At 39.1% G+C, this 23660-nt stretch overlaps 3 protein-coding genes across 3 annotated transcripts; all 3 read right to left on the reverse strand.

Moving 5' to 3' along the window:
- Positions 1-1078: 1078 nt before the first annotated feature.
- On the reverse strand, positions 1079-9232 carry LOC149025788 (BTB/POZ domain-containing protein). Its single transcript, XM_089145997.1, has 8 exons — positions 8998-9232; positions 6693-6819; positions 5944-6460; positions 5685-5818; positions 5128-5567; positions 3868-5031; positions 3264-3416; positions 1079-2320 (listed from the first exon to the last, which is right to left on the reverse strand). Exons 1-8 carry the CDS (start codon positions 9096-9098, stop codon positions 1873-1875), a joined length of 3084 nt encoding a protein of 1027 aa, XP_089002123.1. The 5' UTR covers positions 9099-9232; the 3' UTR covers positions 1079-1872.
- A 382-nt stretch (positions 9233-9614) lies between these two features.
- Positions 9615-15164, reverse strand: LOC149025789 (lipoyl synthase, chloroplastic-like). Its single transcript, XM_089145998.1, has 7 exons — positions 14563-15164; positions 13554-13717; positions 12689-12779; positions 12420-12577; positions 11038-11209; positions 10314-10424; positions 9615-9994 (listed from the first exon to the last, which is right to left on the reverse strand). The coding sequence occupies exons 1-7, from the start codon at positions 14950-14952 to the stop codon at positions 9911-9913; spliced, it is 1170 nt and encodes a 389-aa protein (XP_089002124.1). The 5' UTR covers positions 14953-15164; the 3' UTR covers positions 9615-9910.
- A 3431-nt stretch (positions 15165-18595) lies between these two features.
- Positions 18596-21776, reverse strand: LOC149025790 (disease resistance protein RPM1-like). The gene has a single exon (XM_089145999.1). It carries the CDS (start codon positions 21709-21711, stop codon positions 19027-19029), a length of 2685 nt encoding a protein of 894 aa, XP_089002125.1. The 5' UTR covers positions 21712-21776; the 3' UTR covers positions 18596-19026.
- Between the last annotated feature and the right edge of the window lie 1884 nt (positions 21777-23660).

Genomic DNA, 23660 nt, shown 5'->3' on the forward strand with positions numbered 1-23660 from the left:
ATGAATCAAAACCCCTAAAAATCTTTTGTCATATGTTCATTCTCTTTGTTTCTTTTGCCGAAAATCACCCACCATTAAACTTTTATTATTGTATTCTTAGTTAAGATTGAGACTAAAGAGAACATCAAGAATTCTAATACTTTCGTGAGCAAGTTGGGGGTTTAAAATTTGTAGAAATTTGTTTTGTTGGGTGGTTTTTAAACCAGTGATAGTAGGTGATTTCTGACAAGGGAGGGGGAAGGTGAGGGCGGTGGTTATTAGCAAGGGAAAGGAGTGTGGTAGGTAGTTTTTAGTGAAGTATAGGAAGAAGATGGATGAACTTCATCCACCTAAGAATTGAGTATGAGAGAATAACACGATCGTAACACCCTGTAAGAGCATTAGGGTTATTTCAATTTCAAAATTTTGAATAATTAGTAGAATCAAGGCTATTCACCAACAATTAAGTAATCAATAATTTTGAAATTGAGTGAAACTGGGTCACCAATAATTTGAAAAGCTATATTCGGGACCTCAGGTTGTTTTGGGAGAGACAATTTTCTCTGGTTAACCATCTCTTTCAAACATGTCCTCAATTTTTCTCTCTCTCTTGCCTTTTTTTTTTTTTTTTTTTTTTTTTTTTCAATATAATTTTAAATTAAGACTTGGATTTCCGAAGCCATAAGAGCTTCCTTAGGCAGTGAGTTGCTAACCCAAGTTAATTGAACTTGAAACGGATATCCGAATTCCAGAATCAGAATCGGGCTCTCGAATGATGCCGATTCGAATCAAGTACTTTGACCAATCTGAATAATAATTGATTCCTTGCATTATACTAAACAATTGCTTCTGCTGTTCAGTTGTCAAAGGTTTGGTAAGTGAAGCCACCCAGTTTCTTGTATAATGTGCGTTTCTCAGTAGCAAGAAAGACTTAAATATTTTGAAGCTCGGTAGAGGCATTTCTCCCCCTTCTTTTGCTCATTAAAAAAGCTTTTTTGAGTTTGATATCAGAATCCTGCATCTCTGTGTCTTCCTTGTCTTTTCAAGACTCATTAGCCAACTAACATAGCTTGTCCACCACATATCAAATGAAGATGGAATGGAAATCATTTGAGATTCGAGTAAGAAAGATCCAAGTGATATTTTCACTTGGGTATTGTAGTGCTGCTAATCCTTCATCTACTTTAGGACTTTAAATAGTACATTAGTGCGTATCATTATCCTCAGAGAAGACCATTGCATAAATGTTGATTCCATGATTTGTGTTTTCTTTACAAAGTTGAAGCATTTTCGTCCAATTTCTTGTACACTGATAACACTAAGAATGTAAAAAATTCCAGGTTAGGTCACAACACGTATTCCATAATATCTCATCCTCTTACCAGCCTCAAACCTTAATCTCTAGTTGGAGACATATGATAACCTAACCATTAAGGAACCAGGAAGCTGGTGTTTCTATAATATCTCAAGTAAGAGACTGCTGTATTCTTACATTTTCAACTTAACAACATATAGAAGGCAAACATCAATTACCAATGGAAAAATCTGATGTGGACTCATAAAAAAAGCTGATCCACACCATTAAAGCAAGCACAATTTCTACAAAACGCCCTCCATGGCTGTACTTCTCAACAGGCATGCAGAAGGGGGATTCCGTGCTTTGACTGCAGTGGAGAAAGGAATAGAAAGAACACATAGAGAAAAGCACTTGGTTGAATCTGTTATCAACCCATGAAAATGAATAATAAGCACAAGAACCACCCATTGTGCATTCACGCCATTGCCTATTTCATTTCACTGGGTACAGATGAACAGAGTGCAGGGCAGAATTCATTTTTGAAAATCAACAACCGTGCTGCAAACCTGGACTGTTTCATTGACTTCTTTCAATCCTCATTCTGAATGATCAGAAGCACCCACCTGAGAAAATCGAACATAAGCAGCACGAACAATGTCAACCAACTCTTCATCCAAGGCTTCTAGTTCACCTGAATCACGAAGATGGGGAAACAGAGGGGCCATGCAATTTGCAGCAATTTCAACTATCTTCCACTGAGACAACCGGGCAGCAACTGAGATGACCTTGAAGGACAGAAGGCGACTGGATTTCAGGCTAGATGCAGCAATGGTTAAGCAATTCTCTTGAACATCTTCTAAGAACCAGAATTCAGCAAGCCAACAGAGTTCTATATATGGCTGCAACTCATTTAGTTGCAACTCCAAATCCATATTATCCCACAAACAGCCGGTAATTGGATTTGGTAAGTCATCTGAGTAGAACCACCTAACAAGCCTCCAAAGTGCTTCCCAACCAACTGGAACCCTTATGGTTTGCGAATGGCTACGTTCACAACAAAGATGTAAATAGAATAAAGGCCAAGACTTGCAATTAAAAACAAAATGGAGCTTGTAAACAAAAGGGACTAATTCCTAGAATACAACCCCTAACAAATATGCACCTCAAAAAAACTAGCAAAAGAAATTTTCTACCCATACAAAAAAAAAACACTAGCAAAAGCAATATGCAAGTTCTACAGTTCTCTACTTTATACTGGCAACTTTTATGGAGTAATTTTCGTTCGCTCATGGAGAATGAAGAACAACCCTGGCTCAACTGCGCCCCCCCCCCCCCCCCCCCCCCCAAAAAAAAAAAAAAAAAAAAGAAAAAAGAAAAAACCACTGGTTATTTGACCGTGTACTTAAACTCTTTATGTCATCATAAATTGCCACCTCATACTAACAGGGTCAAAAAACTCCCCCACACTCCAGTCAACTGAACTGATGCCAGTGGTAAGGGGATTCCTTATGGTGAAGAAAACTTGTTCCAGAACATTTTGACTCTGATGAAAAAAAAAATGCAACAAAAATATAAAATGAATAAGCTATTATAGAAAAATTACAATGTATAATGGTTCCCTATTGAGGAGTCAGCTTCTTAAGTGTATGAGTGTATACTTAATGATTAAGATGAAAGATAAAGGAGAGTAGCAAGAAGATTGATCTCATTGCATAAATTGGGGGAAAAAAAGATAAATGATGTTATCAAAGAGAACTTAATGCCACAAATGTGTAGATGATCTATTTTTTATGCTTTAGTAAATATGTGAACTGTCAAATGGATTTCCTGACCATGTTCTGGTTCCCAGATCACACTATCAGAGTTGAAATTGTTCACTTCATGCAAATCACTACTTCCAGCAAAGAAAAGAATCTTGATTAGGATTTTTCGTTCTCTCACAACCAAATGCCATATTACACTACTATGTTATATTTTAGTAAGGCACCTGTCTTGCATTCCTGACTGAAACAATGCCCGCAAATAATCACAACTTGCCCACAAAATGACTTTGTGTACATGCATATGTGGTACACTTTCTGAGCAAAAACTGCATGTCCAATTCATTACTCCTGTTACCTTAGCTTCCAATATGACATCTCTGTAGCAAAAAGATATTGGGTATTAGAACCAGTTGTTGAAGATAAGAGTTATTAAGTATAGAAGCAGTACATGGTAATGCAGTGACCATGAAAACACCAGAATAAGCAGGGAAATCAATAAAATGTGCGGACTCAGAAATCAAGAATACCCATTTCAGCGTGTCACCTACTTGATCAAAGGTTTACAGAGAATTTCTCATAGGGAACGATGCCAATGAATTTACACCCGTGAATACAAAGTTTTCTGAAATTTTATTGTCTAGAAGGATTTACTCATTGAATCTTAAAAAACTCAATACTGCCTACTGAAAAGCCAAATGGACAAGTAATAGGTCAACAAAAAGGATAAGAGTCTAAAAGAGGATAAAAAATTCCACAATCAGATACTATTGGACAACATGGACTCAATGCAGTCTTATTTGGTAGAGTTATTTCTTCGTGGTATCTTACGAGAAATTGTAGCCAGCTGGTCCAAGAGCAGGACTGAAATCGCAGCAAGCGACAGCACTATCCCACTTTGGGCATTTTCCAGAAAGCAGATGAGGTAAACCCTGTACATTACAGCGTCTAGCCAGAGTTTTCAACTGCTTCAATAAATCTGTCACTCCTTCCACATATCCTGTATAAACAAACTCCAGAAGTTTCAACAATGCCTGGTGATTAACATGGGCAGATAAACGGACTTCTCTAACCTCTTTGCTCTTCTCAATATTCAAATTTGCATTAGCACCATCACATTTTCTCTCATTTTGTGGCAATCCACCCACAGGCAGCAGTGATGGACATCTAACCATAAGAATGACACCATGAACTCTCACAGATTCCCCATTTGCAAGAATCAGTTTTAAGTCAGCGAGTTCATCATTGTCAAGTTCTTCTCCAATTCTTTTCCCAAGTTTACTGGGAAAACCATAAGAACCAAAGCAGCTTAGGATATATGATGCACACCATCGAGCTCCAGCACTGGATGTGCCACCACATATGTGTTGCAACATGCTGATTAACGTTTGATCTTCAGAACTTTCCAATCTCAGAAGATGACCCACCAGGCTAGAGGTCATCTCTTGATGGCTTGTTGAAGATTTCAAACTTTGTACCAACTCAGCTAGCACCCACAGAGTGAAAAACAAAACTATGTCTTCACCTTCCCAATCTTCATAATCAATGCAACAACAAATTGTCTCAATAGATGTATGCTGTAGGTGATGAGCAATGCTCAATCTTCTCATACTAACTTCATTTTTTAAGCACCACCTAGTAAAGGCGAATAGGATCTTTATACCATCACATTTGGTAATGACACTTCGATATGTTGACAAACCAGAATAACATGCTAAGCCCATCAAGTTCAATGCAATTTGACTGTTACCAAATGCCCTATATTTATTGTCATCAGAAGTGAACTTCAAAATACCAAGTAAGTACTCCAAATTATCTTCTTCATTTGACATCAATAATTCAGACAGGATATTCTTTGCATGAGTTGCAATATATTGGCACGGAGAATAGATCATCATGAAAACTGCCCTAAATATTGGTTCATGAGTTGAAATGTAAGAGCCGCCACTTTGAGCAACGTGGCGTATGCTATGAATTGCATCCACAAAGACCAAGCTATTAAAAAGAACAAGAATCAGTATAAACATGACAACACAGAATAATGAGAAATATAAATGTGAGAACCAGAGCTAGGACTATTGGATAAATTACCATGCACATGAAATAAGAACATTCAAGGAGCATCCATGTGTGTCAGGGTTAAAAGCTTCTTGACAGTGGATCGCAAGCCATCCAAGAATATCCCAGATGTATGGCCTTAAAACTAGCAAATGACTGGTGTCAAGGCCCTCCTGCACTGTGGCCAATAGATCTTTCAATGACATAAAATGTTGTGATGTCTTGAACTTACAGGAATTACTTAGAAGAAGATCAAGAAGAACTTGATGAACCCCAAGTTTCCAAAAGAAAATATGATGAGCCCCTGACCAACGAGTTATTAGTGCCAGGCGGCAAGCCTCAACCAGTAAAGGTACTTGATATGTGGCAGCCTTTCCAGAACTAGATTTACAACCACTCATTGCACTAGCAATGGCTTGGATAATAGGTTCACAGCATAAACTCATCATTTTCTGACATCCTTGTTGTGATCTCTGTTGACAAAGCAAAAGGTAGAAAAACAGAACCAGCAATAAGAATATCATGGTTTCCACAAGAATATACCACAATATTATGGCATAGTCCACAAGAAAAATAACATTCATTATTACCGCAAAACCTTGTGCAAGTTTAAATGCTTCCATCCGAATGGAATCAGGATGTGAGCAGCCCATGCAGTGTACCATCATCAGTATAAGTGTTTCTCCATTCTCAAGCAGCTTCATAGCCCCAGTATAACATAAAGCTGCCATCCAAATTCAATGAATTCTCTTAGGCCATAATTGCAAGGAAATGTCAAGCTAGATTCTAATAGGAAGGAAATACCTAATAACAAGGAAAGGAAAGAATTTTACCGTAAGAACAGGGTACCTAGAGCAGAGTATAATGGCAGGAGAACAACTGCAACAGAAGAATCACGCTTTACACAGAGAGCTCCTAACACTTTCAACAATTCCCCATTACTCAAAACAGGATACCTAAAGGGAGGCCATCGCCATAGGATTGTCGTCAACAGTGAAGCCATTCCTTGAAAATATTCACAGGACCCAATCACAGTAGTAAACTCCAGTAAGCCACAGATAATATGCTCAACTGCGTTTGTTTCCCTTAAAATTCTGCAGACTTCTTCTTGCCTTTTGGTTCTCCACGGACTTATTTTTGAAAGGATTTGGTTCAACACTATTGAACTTGAAACCACAAGATGTGGCTCACGAAAACATAGCAAAGATGCCAAAGGATGAACAAGCTTTAACACAGAATACTGAAGAATGGAATTGCCCAAAGCATCAACCAATTTCATGGTGACATTTATGGCCATGTCCAATATTGCCTCATTTTTAGATTGAAGAATTCCTTCCAGTGCCACCAGCATATCATTGATGGATTCCTGAAGAGAATGGACAAGTGAATGAAGGATTCAAAAGCATCTAAGTAGACTTATTAAAAAAAATGATGGTTATATACTTTTTCTATTTGATATTAAAAAATAAAAAATAAATCCTGGATGGAACCTCAGAATACCTATTGAAATATATCAAGAAACGTTCAAACAAACCTGAAGATATTGGTATATCTACTTGTTTATAAATATTTCAATGCACCATGCATTAGTTAAGTACCTTTACAATTGTGTGTTCTGACGTATCGGGAGAAATGCAATCAAGAAAAGCTGAAATTGAGCGTAGCGCCAGCCTCTGTATTTCAACATCCATGCAATGCCATTTCCTTTCTCTGTTATTATAGGATCTGCCACAGCAAAGCAAGTTCTAAATATTTCAGAAATGGAATAATGGAATCTGGTTGGCCTCCACATGATTTTCAAAATCCATAAGCATGTACTCCAGCTGATAATGCAGGTGTTGAGCTCAAAAGCTCATATATTTTACCACAGGTGACAGATCAGTCAAACAAAATCATGGTGACAAGTAGCAAGCTGCACCATGTTTCATCATGTTCATTCATGTGGATGGATATCAAAATATACACCACTATGCTATTTAGATAGCTTTGCCTGCCAGGATAGCATTTCAACTTACTGAGGAGACTTCCACAATTTCTGCTTCTACATTCATTCATTCATTTTTTTTTTGGGGGGGTGTTTCGGGCGGGAGGTAGGGTGGGAACTACCTTGATTATCGGGTCTGATGTAAATGAAGTGATGTATCTAAGAGCCACCTTGAGAATATTAAGGTAAAACAATTTAACCTTGTAACAACACAATAAGTACTTCACATTACATGCTTCTAGGATATGACCTACAGGTGAAACAGTAATGCTGATCTAAGGGTACTTTGTTCCTTTCCTGTAGCATGCCTATCTTTCCTATAGCATGCCTAAACCCACATGATTGCCCATGTGTGGAATTCATTCCAAGAAGGATAAAATGAGCAGAATTCGCAAGATGATGGCTGTGCAAGAAAATCTCTCTAGGATGTCAGAGGAAGCCCAGAAAAAACCCAGTCCCATAGATGGACCTACCTAAATAGCCAATTAGCTCATACCCAACTCAATTAACCACCAGTCGTCTTATAAAATTAGGCTGAGATATCAATGTGTCAATTGTCAGGAGTTCTTTACCCAAAATAAAGGAGACAAGCATAATTTCACATGGCACACAAATTATCAAGGTCGATTAATAACAGGCACGTTTCAAAAGAATTTCTTATGCTACAATAGATTTAGAGTTACAATTACATTTGTTTGCCCATGTTATAACATATTTGAAGTTTCAGCCTAACCACTTAGGAGAGTTTGGTTGTCAAGTTCTCGGGAGATGTAGTTAAACAAGGAACAGAATTAAAGAGAGAGAAACCTGGGTTGGAAAAGAGAAAAGATTCAGAACCCTCTCTTCTCATCAACACCACCCCACCCCCCACCCCCCCCCCCAAAAAAAAAAAAAAAAAAAAAGAAGATAAATCGGAACAAGACTAACTAGACTGCAATAACTGAAATAAAAATGCAGGATTGGTAGGGCTCGCGCTTGGGCCTGAAATGGTATCTCCTGCAGTATTTACTTGGGCCTGGGCTAATCTCACCCAAGACACTATTTACAAGAGAAAATTCATTCTTTCTCTCACTCAGTTACAGTATATAGGGCTCATTGATAATCCTCTACCTTCATCAACTTGCGTATAAACTCTATCTCAACCACCCAAGGTTTAAATGAATGGGTTCCTCTTATCCTTACAATCAAAGATCGGGCTAACCATTTCAACACCCTGCGCTAAGTGGCTAATGATCATGCTACATCATTTTTCCATTAACGCCAATGGAGTTGTGTGAGATTGAAAACAACATGAATGACTCAAATGACCAGATCTTGAGTCACATTAATTATGTTATGGTATAAACTGCATAAATTGTAATTAGGATAGCATCGTGGTCAATCCTGTTAACCTTTATCCAGCAGATTCTGTGGTTATTTGAGTAAGTTATTTTTGTCTAGGTTGGAAAAGTTAATGGACTTCCCCAAAGCCCGAAGTTTAGAAATACACCAAAAATTCTAAAAGCACTTGCCGGAGCTGTTCCTTACAGAATTGAGTTCGTATCAAATTCGATTCGGGGAAAAAAATGGCGGAGCTTTTTCAATTCAAACACACGCTTTATGTAATTATTTATTTATTTTGTTGTTGAGTTTTTTCAATTCAAACACACGCTTTATTTTCAATTCAAACACACCCCTTCGAGGGGGGAGAATTCTTTCCCCCGGGGTATTTCCACGAAATGAGGACAGCATCAATTCCTCCGTCCACTAACGGACACACCCGAATTTAACCAATTCGCATCAAATTAAGAAAGAAACAGAGCATAATAGAACAAAAAGGATTTCACAAAGAATAAAAAAAGCCCTCCAAAACACAGGGAAATTTCCAGGAACGAACCTAGAAGTAAGAAAGGATCATGATATGGAGAGATTTTACTTACTTGATTCCAAGGTTGAGAGCTTGGTAGAGACGTTGATGGAGAGTGAGTACGTGATCGCCAAGCTTGCGATTCTTCTTCGCACCCTGTTTCGATGATTTCATGGCGTTTCAATTTCGCATACACTTTGCCCTCTCAACTGACTTCCGCAGCCTGTGCCGACTGAAATTTGAGTTTCTCTTCGCCAACAAAATTCGACGGAGGGAGGGAAGGTGATCCCTCGCTAGAGATGACGTGGCAAATACGGAGTTCGATACTCGATATAGGGATCAAGGAGAGACGATAACGTGTAACGCCGGAAGCTTGATTATCACCGGGCCCACACAGGTTAAAACTTTGAGGTTCGGTTAGGCCCCAGAAATAGAATCAGGTTTAGGGTTTCGCCGGGGTATTTCTGATTTATAAAGGGCATTTTGGGAATTTTGTAAATAATTAGAACGAGCCAACGAGGATAATTTTTTGGGGGGTTTTTAACATTTAAATAGTGTCATTTAACGGTAAAATTGAAAACCTACTAGTAATTTTTGAATTTAATATTTAAGAATTCTAGGGAGGTTACTGGAATTGTTCAATGAATAAGCATTCTTCCCGTGAAACGAAAAATATTTGTCACAATAATGCGAGCAAGACTAAATTTCCTTTAATATAAATAATTAAGCAAAATATAATGTTAAGAACTCGGTATTTCTCCCAATTTACAAGGAAAAAAAGTGGTATAAAGGTGATGTCCATCTCCTAGAAACGAATCCAGAAACAAAATTTTAGCAATCAGCTTGGCATCCTTTAGATCTTGCAATGACTAGGCCAAATCAGCGCCATTGCCAGATTGCCACATTACAGCCGCTTACACAGTTCTTCACATCATCCAAGTCCAACTCTCAATGTGCAATGTTCAAAAGACTCAATTGCAGACGCACTACGAACTGCTGGAACTGTTTTTGGACATTTCTCGCACCATGGTCTTGACAAAGAGCTCGCCTGCCCTGTATGAGGATCGAACCTACAACAATCAACAAAGGATGTCACAGAAGAGCCAGTAAGACTGTTATTTTAGTTATTAAGTATTTAATGCAATGACCTATCCAAAAAGCAAACTAATTAGTCAATGTTTGACTCAGAAATTTTCATGCAGTGATTATATAGTGAATTCTATCAATGAAGCAAAAACTATCTTGCCAGGATTTCTCAGGCTTGCACAGCCAAGAATTACATCTTTAATTGTTTTTCAAATATAACCTATCTCTGCTTCTTTAACTCAGTCTGTTAATTCAAGTCTTCAATACAACTAATTGTGGAAGGATACAAGAAGCTGCGCTTACCAAGGGTCCACTGGCTACATAACGGAAACCAATTGATTCTCCATAATCCTTCCAGAAAGCAAACTTCTCAGGGGTGACATACTCCTTGACAGTCAAGTGCAATGGAGTTGGCTGCAACAACACAACAAACTCTTGATAAGTGCAGGAATTTAGAAATGTCAATTAAGCTACAGTAGCACTGTGGGCTGGCCAGCCAGATTTTACATCCAACTTCCTTCAACCAGACTTTATTGAAACAAATATACAAGGATGGTAATGCAGACATTTAAAGTGGTTGCGCACCTCCTCCACCCCTAATGGATTGGGCACAGACTGAACTATATGAACCTCGCTGACCAAAGATGGTATTAGAACCTGCTTCAGCCAGTGGGTACCACATTCCCAGTTGCCTTGTTAAACTAGGGAGCTACATGCATGTTGTGCTGGTCAGGTTGAGTATGGTTCTGCAATATATTAAGAGGTCTGGGTATGGCAATGGTGATGCCAGCACAGAACCTACAGAGTTGACATACCAAATGGCCTGCCTTGAGCCACAACATTCGGTTCAGATAGTTAATGGGCTGGCATCACCCAGAACAGGAATAGAATTAACGAAAGCATGCCAGGGATTACATGAATCTTGAAAGGTTCCAATGGAAAGCATAGTGGCCTTGAATGTATGAATCTCCAATGTACAAGAGCTGACAGGGCGCCAGCACAATGAAAGTAGGATTAAAATTATGACCTGTAAATACTGTCCAAGTGTCAAGATATCAACACCTATGGCTCTTAAATCAGCCATGGCTTCCTTCAGCTCCTCATCTGATTCACCAAGACCCAACATTATGGAAGATTTTGTTATCATTCCCTCCTTGCAGAGCTTTGCATGTCTCAGAACAGATAAACTCTGCTCATACCTGCTTATCAAATTAAAATTGCATTACTATTACTTCAAAAAGTGAAATACAAGACCATAAAAGAGAAACTGGTATTGAGCAACCAAATAGATGAGCTTGTCCACCTAACATATTAGATCCAACTTGAACCAAGTCAAGGTTTTGATCCAGATCAAGACCTAGAAGTGTTCATGGTCGAATTTGTTTGTGCTCTGCTTGAACCAAAACTTAGTTTAAGGCATCATATTTAATCAGAAATAAATTTAATGAGACAAGTAGAACATGATAAATCCCCTGAGCAACGAAGGATTGCAAAACAGCATATGTAAGCTCTCTCCTAGTTCAATCTGACTTCCAAAAGGGGAGTTGCACCTGTAGCAGGTCTCAGGGACAAAATAATCAGACACATTTCATCAAGCCCCACACATGCAATCAGGAAACCAAGGGTTGCTGAATGAGTTAGGTCTGACCAGCCAAGAATAACCTACCATGTAATTACCAACTTAATACTGTGGGTTCATGAATCATGATGACCCAAGTGTCACTCTTTCAAGCTCTACTGCAGGCCAAATTCAAGTCTCAGACTGGTATACCTTTCACAAGACAGAAGACATGATTCAAACAGGACAAGAATATGTTCTTAAGGTGCGCAGCATAGGAAGTCCACTTAGCTACTTTTAAGAGTTTGTTCAGACTCATTTCTACCGTCATGAACATTGCAGACTAATGTTAACGTATCAACTATGTTACAAACAGATGTAAACCAAGAAAGCATGATAAAGAAAACTATGCAAACGCTGCCTCAACTCTGGACAACACGCAGCAGGTAGACACATTTCAAAGCCTCCTCCAGCAAAAAAGACATTCCAGATTGGATACACATTTACCTCAAAAGCGAGTAAATTCACCCACAACTGATACACCCCTAAAAAAAGACCATTAATATAATTGGATGCATTTCGAATGACCCAGACTTGACCCTAGGGAACAGAGCATAATATTTCTAGGTCATGTCAACCCATGTTGAACATATACCCATGGACCTGCTGGATACTGGGGATTTCATTGTTTCCTTCTGATCTAGACAAAGTAAATAAGTAAAAGAGGAAAGGATGGATGAGATCCTGAGTGGAAGAAAAACTTTAATTACATATACAACAGCATGAAGAACGAAAATTGATATAGGTTTACCCAGATGTTTGATTAAAGGAACTGTGTTTGTGCTACTCACCCTGCTCGAGGATCCCTAACAATTCGCTGCAGCCGTTTCACAGTCTCAATGTTGTGGGCAAAAACATCCAACCCTGAATGTACCAGAGTTGTTACAGCATTTACATCACCCCGAAAATCAGAAGTCAAACACTCGACCATAATCTCAGGCTTAAGCTTCTGTACAAAAAATTGTGAAGAAATATGATACCATTTCATTTCATCAACTGTCCCTAGTGTCAACGCAAGTGACACCAAAATGCAATTAAAACCTTTTAGAAATAAATAAACCTTCATTGCTTTGACTGTCTGAGCAAAATGACCACTTCCTCCATCAGGTATATCATCACGATCAACACTTGTCAGAACAATATAGTCCACGCTGCAGAAAATATGAAGAGGAAAAGTATTATCACCTACATCCTTCAACAACTAAGCCTGAAAGCACAAAAATAAAATATAACCATTTGAAATATTCCATTTGCAGGTGGGGAAACAAAGATAAGCAGGAATATTGCTGCAGCATTAACTACTAACAGATGCAGGTTTCAGATCCAAAATCTCTCCACAACTAGTGACATCTGACTTCGAGGACTGAACTAGTGATTTTCAATTTTTCACTTCCTCAGCTCTAATGCTGTCACCCAGAAAAAGGAGATAAAAGAAGGTGACTTCTCAACCACCAAATCCAGCAATATGAGAATTGAGGACTCACGGTTCCAATAAGAGATGTAGATTAAATCAATGAAGGGAGTATTTGAGAAACAGGTGAGATACCCTATAAATTTTCTGAAGATTGAGAATTAATTTTAGTAGATTTGTGCGGACTATGGATCCCTTTTCCTTTCCCCTATTTACATGGATCGTGTTGCATTATAACCCTGACCCAGACTGTCAGAATTCCCTGACCATCTTCAGTGTCCAATCCCCAACTTGAGACATGCAGAAAACTGGCGATCAGAGAATGCAAAAAATACAATGACACTATAACTTGTTCCACTTCTAAATTAATGCCTCTAACATGAATAAAACAGAAAAGGAGGTCTTCACTGGCCATCTCAGAAAGTAAATGCAAATCAATCAATCATAAGATGAATATAGAAAATCACATCTTGAAGATCAAAATTAAATGGACTATATGCTTTAAACAACCTACCCCCAGCTTGCAATAGCCTTAGCAGTATTCTCTGGTTCCATTGGGTCAGGTGGAGCTGGGTTCCGGCTGGTTTTCACAGCACAAAACCTACAGCCACGGGTGCAAGTATCTCCTAGAAGCATTATTGTCGCCGTTGCAATGCCATCCCCACCTCCATTCCAGCACTGTCCAGGATATCCAAAATGAGAGAGTTCATTAAGCCCAACAGGTTAAATCAAACGTTTGCTATTGATTCATCTATTACATGCATTTACAAGACAATAGCATCAAGCAAATAATATCCCCTGGATGAAGAGACCAATTAACATCTATTTGTGCCCCTTTGAAATGTCCTACCATGATAAAACCATCTTAGTATTGGAGAAGGAAGGAGGAAGACACAATATGATCATTGTAGATTTGCTTCTCAGTTATGTCATACAGAAACAATGGAAGGCCTTAGTGGTATTGTAATTTCCATTGCTCACCAACACAGTTTTGAAGGCACCATTCTTATTGAGGTCATCATAATCCCACAAAAAGAACAACGGCCAGACCTTCAACAATTGAAATTCAAAAAAAACACCAATAGGCCAGAGGCAGGAAGAGGTTGTTACTGCATAGAGGTAGCTGTGTAACTTGCCAATTCAGTTATTAAAATCTCACATAGAGGTTGGTTTGATGCATGGAAGTTTAACTGAAATGAACTCTCCCACTAGGATGTTTTCGTTGGAACTAAGAAATGGGATACACGAGGCTGATCCCTCCAAGAGGAATATGGATTTAACAGCCACCAAATCCTTAGTATCCACCCAACCGAAAGTTAATGGAACAACAATTATTTGAATACCATGAAACACAATGTTGAGAATCAATAAAGAGCTCCAAGCGCTCGAATTAAGATTGATCCAAAAGAACCCAGAACTTTAATTCCACGATAAACATAATAAGAAAATCATATATTTGACTATAAATCAGGAAAAGGAAGTTCTGGCTACACAAGCACACCAAAATAAAAGTCAGTCCTCACCTCTCCAATATTGGGGCATTGTGCTTCCTCACAAACAGTGTTGAGCTTCAAACTCGACAAGGAGTCTTTAACCTCCTGAAACTTATCCCCCTGTGGAGCCTTCTGTCGCAACCATTTTGGCTTCTTCACGTTGGGATCTCTGCCTGTGTACGGGCCCATTCCTCCAGGATACGGTCCCGTAGACGAAGCTCCATTGGATTCAAACAGTTTCGAAGGCGACGATGTCGTCGTCGAAGAAGAAGATGAGAGCTCAGAATCGACCTTCTTCCTCGAATCAACAGCTTCAGATCGAATTACCGGTCGATAATAGAAATCTATGGATCTGGGTTTTGCAGCTGGGATTGAAGTGATGGAAGAGATAGAGGGTTTTGAAATGGAGTGATGAATCATCTTCAATAAAGAAACTGTGACAACTGAAGAATATCAGTCACCAATTGATGAACTCTAGCAGAAAATGCGAAATTCCTCGAAGAACAGAGAACAGCATTTGGCGGAAAAGAGACAGGAGTGCAGGCACTTTGTGTTGGTGCGTTTCGCTTCGGAATCTCCGTAGAGTGGTCGGCGGTTAAGGGTGATGGCTTGAAAACTCGGTAAATTGACCGCCTCGCTGGTTCACCCGATTCGAAGCTATAATTCGCCCCATGGATATGGCCATATGGGGTTCAATCGAAAGTCATTGAATTTAGTGGGCTTGGCTAGCCCAGTACAGCCCACAATCTTCAATCCATTGGGTTCCGGCTTAATCAGTTTCAACATGTTATTGGGCCAACCCAAAACCAAACCATCAGAGAGGATTTTCGTCTTGCTTGGTTTCAGGTTCAGATTGATCAGTTTTGACGTGCTCACTCTTGTCAAATTCACGTCACCCAAACGCAGCACTAGTACAATAAGGTTCCAAACACCACCTTAGTTGCAATATGGGGTCAAACAAACACCAGCTTAGTTAGCATTTCTGCACTTGATCAACGACTTTTCTTCAAGTCCGTGTCAAGTCCAGAAGACTTGAGGCAGCTCTTAAAAGTTCAAAAACTCTCTGCTTTTGCAGATGGACAGACACCAATTTCACTGGAGTTCATAAAATTCCAGATTTTCCGTTAAATAATTTGGAGTTGGTTGATGAGAAGGCGTTCAGGTACCCTCCAAAAGACCTGGGGTAAGCCTTTTTAGTTCTCCTCCTTGAGAATCACTGTGAGTCCTTTTGTAGTTTGAGTTGATTAAGAGGGCCAGTTTACTGTGTTTGGATTCAAGGTGCAGTGTTTTCTTACTTTTCATGGACTGTGATGCAGGAACTTAGTCAGGTTAAGTGGGTTTCTTCACTTCTAAAGACAAGAGCTCTGCTGCTCAGCCTGCTCTGGATTGAATCTTCCTGCCCATTTGAGTTCAGGTACTCTTTGTACACGATGCAATGAGAATGGGCGTTTTAATTTTTCTTTTCTTTATTGTGTTTGGGGCCGTTGGTACTTCAATACTGCTTGAAACCTTGCACAGTGAAAGTGAAACACTGGTTTAAGTTGAAATAATTAAATCTGCATGCTGGATTTCGAATTTCAAGACAAAACGGTTCGCGAGCTAGGTCTGAACTTCAATTTTTCAATTCATGGTATTACTAACTAAAGGTCAATATACAAAGCTAGACCTTCATTGGTGGTCCATTCTAGCTCCTCTATGAAAGGAAAGCAGAGAAGTATAAAATTCCATCTACACCAATAGCTTGGCTTCCTCATTCCTCATCAGAAATGTAGATTTTTCAAGGTCTTGTGTCTGTTAAGAAATTGATTAATTTGAGTTTCAGGGATTGGAGAGCACCCTCCCCCACCCCCTTCTCCATACTTCTTCTCCCCAAATCCAAATCTGATAATTAAACCTAAATAAAAACAAAAAACTTAAACCGAATAGCATTCTGCCAAAAATCTTTCAAAAAAAAGGAAGATCCTGCAGATTCCCAGGTGAATGTTTTCTTCAATAGTATGTCGCACAGTTTCCAACATCCTTACACCATGTGTATGTGAACTGTGATCATCAGCAACAAATCCTTCCATGGATCCTTCCAATCAAGGAGATTTTGGTAATGAATCTATAAACACCCTCAGTGTATAACTGTGTTACTCAACTGAAATCAAATCATACATCAGAAGACTCAGAACTATTAAAGAGGTCTGGAATTCTGGCATGCAAGAAATTAGTAAGGAATGGTTCAATTGAACTTCTTCTTCTTCTATTTTTTTTTATTCAGTCTGCTAATTTCCAGTTTCTGAGGTACTTTATAGTCTCATCTTGGTTTAGTTACTTTAGTCTCATCTCATTTGTTGTTCACTTTAATAATATTTTAGAAATAATGTCTCTTTAAAGGCATCCGATAAGACAGAAACTTACTATGTCCTCTCAGTGATATGAACACCATCACATAATCTTTCCTTTCATTATTTCTAAACTTTTCCACCATTTCAGACAAAGAAACAATAGAAACAGTGAGATTTATTGTGATTGAGATTCACTTTCAACCTTTGTGGTAATTTATACAATTCATTTTTTAAGGAATATCAAGCACCAAACATTTGATCTTGTGAATCTCCAAAGATTTATTGGGATCTCACCTGTTTCTTAAATACTTCCTCCGAAAATATTAATTATCTTCATCTCTTATTGGAACCATGAGTCCTCAACTCCTCATTTTGCTGGAGTTGTTGGTTGAAAAGTCACCTTCCCTTATCTCCTTTTTTTGGAGTCAGAGAGGGGCCTAAAAATTCCTGATTTTCCTTGAGGGTATTTGTAATTGGCTGACGAGAAGGTGTTTTGTTACTCCTCCAAAAAAAGACCTGGGGTTGACCTTTTAATTTCTCCTTTAGAATCAGTATGAGTTTTTTGTAGTTTGAGTTGATTAAGAGGCTTTCTAGTTCTCATCAGATTTTCATCTTTTTTAATGTGTTCGAATTCAAGGTCCAGTGGTTTCTCATTTTTCATGGACTGTGACACAGGAACTTAGTCAGGTTAAGTGGTTTTCTTCACTTCTAATGAAAGTGCTCTGCTGCTCTAGATTGAGTCTTCCTGCCCATTTGAGATCAGGTAGTCTTTGTACACCACGAAATGGGAAAGGTCATCTTAATTTTGGTTTCTTTTCTTGTGTCGTTTCTGGGCTGTTGGTACCTAGAAAATACTGCTTGAAGCCTTGCACAGCTGGGTTTCGAATTTCAAGACAAAATCATCCAGAAGCCCAGAAATTATCAACTTTTCATTTCATTGGTATTACCAATTAAAGGTCAATGTATAAAGCAAAACCTTCAGAGCTGGTCTGTTCCAGCTCCTCCAAGGAAGAGAAGCATAGAAATTTGAATTCCACCTTGACCAATAGCCTTGTTTCTTCAATTCTTAATTAGAAATGTAGATTTCTACCGAGTCTGAAAATATATTCTCTACAACCTAAGCCCTCCAATAACATATTTAAATGAAAATACCCAACAAAAACTCCATGAATTGGCCAAAAAATAGGTATGTTGAAGTAGTCTTACCTCTCTACGCAATCGAACCTCTATATCACGAATCGGAAACACAAAACATGTAAATCTCTTCCTCTTCAAACCTCTTCTCCTCTCCTCTTTTCTCTCCCACGAATTTTCTCTCTCCTCAATTCTAAAATCACGAATATCGTTTCCTCACTTCTTCTCTTCAACTAAAAATAAAACCAATCAATTATTTCTTCTCTCCCATTAATTCTCTCTCTCTCCAATTTAAAACAAAATAAACAATTATTGCTTTCCTTTATTTCTTCATCCATGTGTTTCTCTCTCTCTCCTCTCCTCTCCTCTAAAAAGAAAATCCAAAAAAATGTTGCTCTCCCACGAGTTCCCCCTTTCCTCAATTTTAAAATCCTCACCACTCACCACTATTCCACTCATTTGCTTTGTTTACTTTATCAGGAGACATGCATTATTACATCAATTAAAGAATGTCACTTCCTCCTCTCTCTCTTCCGGTCACTTTAAATCTAAATTTTAAAATTCAAGGATTGAAGGTTCATAGTTGTTGTCGATTCGAAGCCCAGATTCTTAGTCTTGAAATCGCAAGTTAAAGGGATAGAAATCTGGAAGATTTCACACTTTTGAACTGTTCATAGGTTTTGCTGTTGCAAAAAAATTTACATTTTTATTACTTATTCATACAGAAAAACATATACTTTGATCAAAATCACGAAAACCCTAAAATTGCTTTCATTCAAATATACTCCCGTTGCAACCATAAAGCCCCTAATATTTGATCGATTTACAGTTTGAGTTACCCAAATGCATAAACTAGAGTAGCTTTTGTGCCTAAATCCATGAAGAGCCAAAGTGATTATAATTGGATTCCTTGGGAGATTTAATTGCAATTGTTCTACATAAGACCTTTGATGCTAAACACACTAAATGCATGAAACACAAGGTTCGATTCGAACCAAGGAATGGAAATTGACCCAAATAAATGTACTTATCATGAGGAGAATAGTTTCATTTTCTCATCATACTTGTTTGAGACAAGTATTCTTGGAACATATTGAATCATCAAATGGTCCTCCCCTCCAAAGTTGAGTCTGCTAACAAATTCTTCTGGCATGTTTACTAACAACAACCTTTGAAGGGCTTTGAGTATTTGAAACCCTTGTGGAAGCCTCTTCAACTTCTTGCAGTCACCAATGGTAAGGTATTCCAATTTCTGAAATGATCCCTCCTTGATTTCACTCCACTTTTCCCAATCCTCCATTTTTGCTAAATCCAAGCTCCTAAGCTTCGGAAATGCTCTTGCATTGCAAGCCATCTTTGGCCCCATGAAAGCTTCCTCAAGACCCAAATAGACTAGATTGGGTAACTGAGAAAAAGTGCTTAATGGATCCTCCATGAATTTAGCTCCAACAAGCTGTACCATGCGAAGGGTGTTGTGGGAAGCCACCCATTTGGGTATCTCCTTCAAACTTCCATTGAAGTACAGATCTTCAAGGCAAGGTGGAGGCATCAAAGACCCTATTTCTTGAACTTTGTTTATCTCTTCCACATTACTGGAGGGCATACGTATGGCTAGGTGACGAAGGCCTTGCATTTTCTGGACTGAATTGCATAGCTTTCTAAGCTCATCTCCATCTTTCACCTCTCCCACATCCAATTTCTTGAGTTGTGTTAAAGAGCTCAATGCATCCATGGAACTGAAATTAATCATCACCCCGAATAGTATTTGCAGGTTGTGTAGATTTTTAATCCCACTCAGCACCGGCACTACTCTTTTCGGGTAATCACCAACCACAAGATGACGCAGATTATGTAGTGATGCTATCTCAACTGGTAAGCTCGTCACCTTGCTCTTCTCAGCAAACAAAGTTAGCAGATTCCGCAGCTTTCCTATTGAAGCAGGGAGGACTTTGATTCTTGATTTGACGATGCTCAAATAGCGTAGATGAATCAGATCACCTACCTCTTCAGGCAATATTTCAATGGCCACTTCTTCCAAAATTAGCACACTCAATAATCTAGGACTCAATATCAAGTGATTCATGTAGGAAGGGAGTTGATGAACCCTAGTCATGATCAGGGATCGAAGATTCAACCTGCCAATCTCAGTCAGAGCACCATTGGTGTCATTATGAACTCCAATTCTCCGGACCCATTTGGTGAATCTTGTGATTTTTGAACTGTGGATCACTCCAAAGTCCTCCTCCTGGAACATTTGATTTGCAAAGTCATGCACTAGATCATGCATTCTGCATCTTCGCAGATTGGAGTCATAGTAGTACATAATAGGCTCGAGCAGTCCCCTATCAACTAGCTCGATGAAGTAATCACCAGCGACTTCTTCCTGTGTCTTCCCGGGTAATTCCTCGACAAATCTTTCAGCTACAAATAGCTTTATGAATGTGTTCTTTGTGATCTCATAGCCTTTGGGAAACAGAGCACAATACAAGAAACTATACTTTAGGGGAGGAGCTAAGAAGTTGTAACAGGTGAGCAGCACTGGATTCACTGACCTATCAACATTTCTAGCTCCATTGAGATCTTCAAGGACAGTTTTCCAGACTGTTTGATCAGTACCCATTCTTGCCATTAAGCCTCCCAAGGCCATCACTGCAAGGGGCAATCCATGGCAGTGTTTCACCATTTTAAGGGCTAATTCCTTCAAATATTGGGGGAATTCTCCATGACATGATCTTTTATAGAAGAGATCCAAAGCAAGACTATTAGATAGGGTGTTGACCTTATGAACATGGATTACTTGTTCATCTAAATTAGCAAATTCAGTATTGGTGGTGAAGAGTATCCTCCCATTACCCTCAAGAGGAAATGCAGATTTTAGTTCTTCCCATAAACTAATTTCCCTAATATCATCAAGGATTAACCCATACCTCTTTCCCTGCAAGTAGTTCAGAATGGCCCCCTGTAGCTCCTCCCCTCTCATGGATTCAAGTCCTTCTGGAACATTTTCTTCTCTGCTTTTGTAGAATGCTCTGAGGATTTTAAGCAAGATATCAATGACATTGACAGAACCAGAAACCAAAACCCAAGCAAAGCAATCAAAGTGATTCTGCATCAAGTGGTAAGCTTTCTTTGCTAGACTGGTTTTCCCAGAACCAGCCAACCCAGCCAATGAAATAATACCAAGTTGCTGCGTTGCTCCTTCAAGAAGCCATTCTTCCAGCTTCTTCAAATCCTCTTCACGCCCCACCAGAACAATTTCTCCAGCAACACGAGAAAGATTGCTTGGAATTTCAGCTTCACTAGTTGAAGCCTTAAACCCACATTCATCAATTTCTGTGTGGATTCTTTCCAATTCTCTCCGGACTCTGATAAATCGATTAGTGAATTTTTGCTGGTGATTGAAGTTCATGGTTTCCAGAGAACCCAGGAATTTACCATTGCTGCTCTGGCTCTGCAACTCTGTTTTGACCATGAAGTCATCAATGGCATCTTCGGATTCAAAGACTACCCATGTGAGTAATCGAACCCATGAAGCCACTGATTCATCTCTCTCGATTCTGACTCTTCTTTCTGCATCGTTGAGGAAAGGTCTCAGAGACTTGAGCTCACCTATAATCCATTCAACTTCTTCAATAACTCCATCCAGCAGCAGCCACTGCTGCTGGAGTTGGTCAGACCATTTCTGAAGGATAAAGGTCACAAGTGCTTTCACCATCCCTGAAACTGAAGGTCTTTCTGATGAGGATATGGTAAGAAATTCAAAACACACTTGTTGCTTGTTTGTGGAGGAACAGCATCTAAATTCAAGAAGTTGCAAGCACGTACGAAAGAAGAAGACAGAGACACGCTGCCACCTGCAATCGCGTGACACCTGACTCTTAAGTCTTAACTGCACATTACAGCGCGTTTCAATCCAAAAAGTATCATCGATAAGCTTAATTATTGCAAATTTGTTTTTTAAATTAAAATAGAGGTTTGAGGTTGGTCGATCATGATTTTGCTCGAGTTCAGCGGCATGAATTAGGTGAACCGTTAGGCAAGATATTGTAGGCCGTCAGATTTTGATATCCATCTCGACCAAAATGTGCGATTCAATGGCCTAAAATCAAGCTCAACAGTTAAGCACATAAATGGCATTAAACTAAAATAAAATTAAGCCGAATTGTCTTTTACCATATGATGTGATGATACAAAATCCTTTTCGGCTGTCCAAGCTTGATTATTTGCAAAAATGTGCTCAATCGTATCGTGGGGTTCGAGTAATATTTCCAAACAAGAAAGTCAGTAACTAACAAGATTTTAGAGAGCAGGACGCTCAATGCGAACTATTGAAGCCAAAGAAAATTACTTCATGCTAATGCCCGATGGGGACAAGGGAAAGGCTGCTGGGAGTAGCGGCAGCTTGTTAGCGTTGTCACCCGGTACCAAAGAGAAATCAGAGACTTTATCGAAGCTGCCCGTAGGGCCCTCTAGGAAAACAACATTACTGTGGAGGATCCATAAGACGTGGCGTGCGTCTCTGAAATCTTATTGTCCCGGCCCGTTAGATTTATATAGATATGTTTGTAGAGTCTCATTAGAAATCAAGCAGTAGAATTTGAGTGGGACTTCTCTAAGGTAAAAGAAAAACTAAAAGCATCTAATCATGTAATTTTCCCGCTTCTATTCCACTACAAAGCTTATCGCAAACATCCTGGAAGTTTAATTGTGATCACAACCCTGTTTCTTAGCCCTTATGTTGTCAAAGTGGTCAAACCGTCCATTTGGTCAGATCGAACCACTGAGTTGGACCATGACCGGTTCTTCAGCACGGTCCGAACATTAACACCATTAATGAACTAAAGAAAGAAATCAGCTAGCCCTAGGCACCAGAATCTTAAACTTCAATCTAAAAGGGAAATTAAGATTAAATCAATTTGGACCCATTCCTCTGTATCTATTGTCGGATGTCCCACAATAATCAACTAGTCTCCTTGTAGTCTTTCAGACATTTCCTTTTCTGTTGCAGAATCCACTTGGTACCATTCGTCTGAACCAATCTCCGTATTGCAGCCTTTAACAGGTCCCTACCTGCCCTACCTGCTCGTGGAGAGAAGAAAGCTGTCCTCCGTCTCTCACCTCTATTATTATTTTGCGACCTTGCTTGGGTCCTGCGCATTTAATGCGTAGACCATCAAGCCATTCACTTTGGGCAGTGGGATCGGAATTTCGATCGAAATTTTGGATCCTACAGCCAAAATTTCGGCTTGATGATCTTGCGCATTTAATGCGCAGGATCCAAGCTTTTTCGATTCTTTTGATCGTAAAAAAAGCTTCAATCCTATGCATTACAGTCTGGCTAAATTTCAAGATATCAAATCTCGATCGAAATTTTAGTTTTGACGGGACAATAACGGCCCTACGCATTAATTGTCCAAAGTCATATCGGCTAGTGTAATCATTTAGTTTATATACCATATGACCGGAGTAATTATCTAGTTGTAGAAAAAAATTATCAAAAAAAAAAAGATTTTGTAGAAAAATGGTGCAAGTTGCGGTGAGTACCATGGGTTGGCTCTAGGCAGTACGTGTTGATTTACATAGACGGGTTGGATGGAGTCTAGATCCTCACCCCCATCGGAGGAGCACAGATTGCTCCCAGACAGCTTCCCAACCAAACAAACA

The sequence above is a fragment of the Hakea prostrata genome, chromosome 2 (assembly GCF_041222555.1).
Source record: "Hakea prostrata isolate BN-2017 chromosome 2, UWA_Hpros_2, whole genome shotgun sequence".
In the NCBI taxonomy this organism is placed as follows: domain Eukaryota; kingdom Viridiplantae; phylum Streptophyta; class Magnoliopsida; order Proteales; family Proteaceae; genus Hakea; species Hakea prostrata.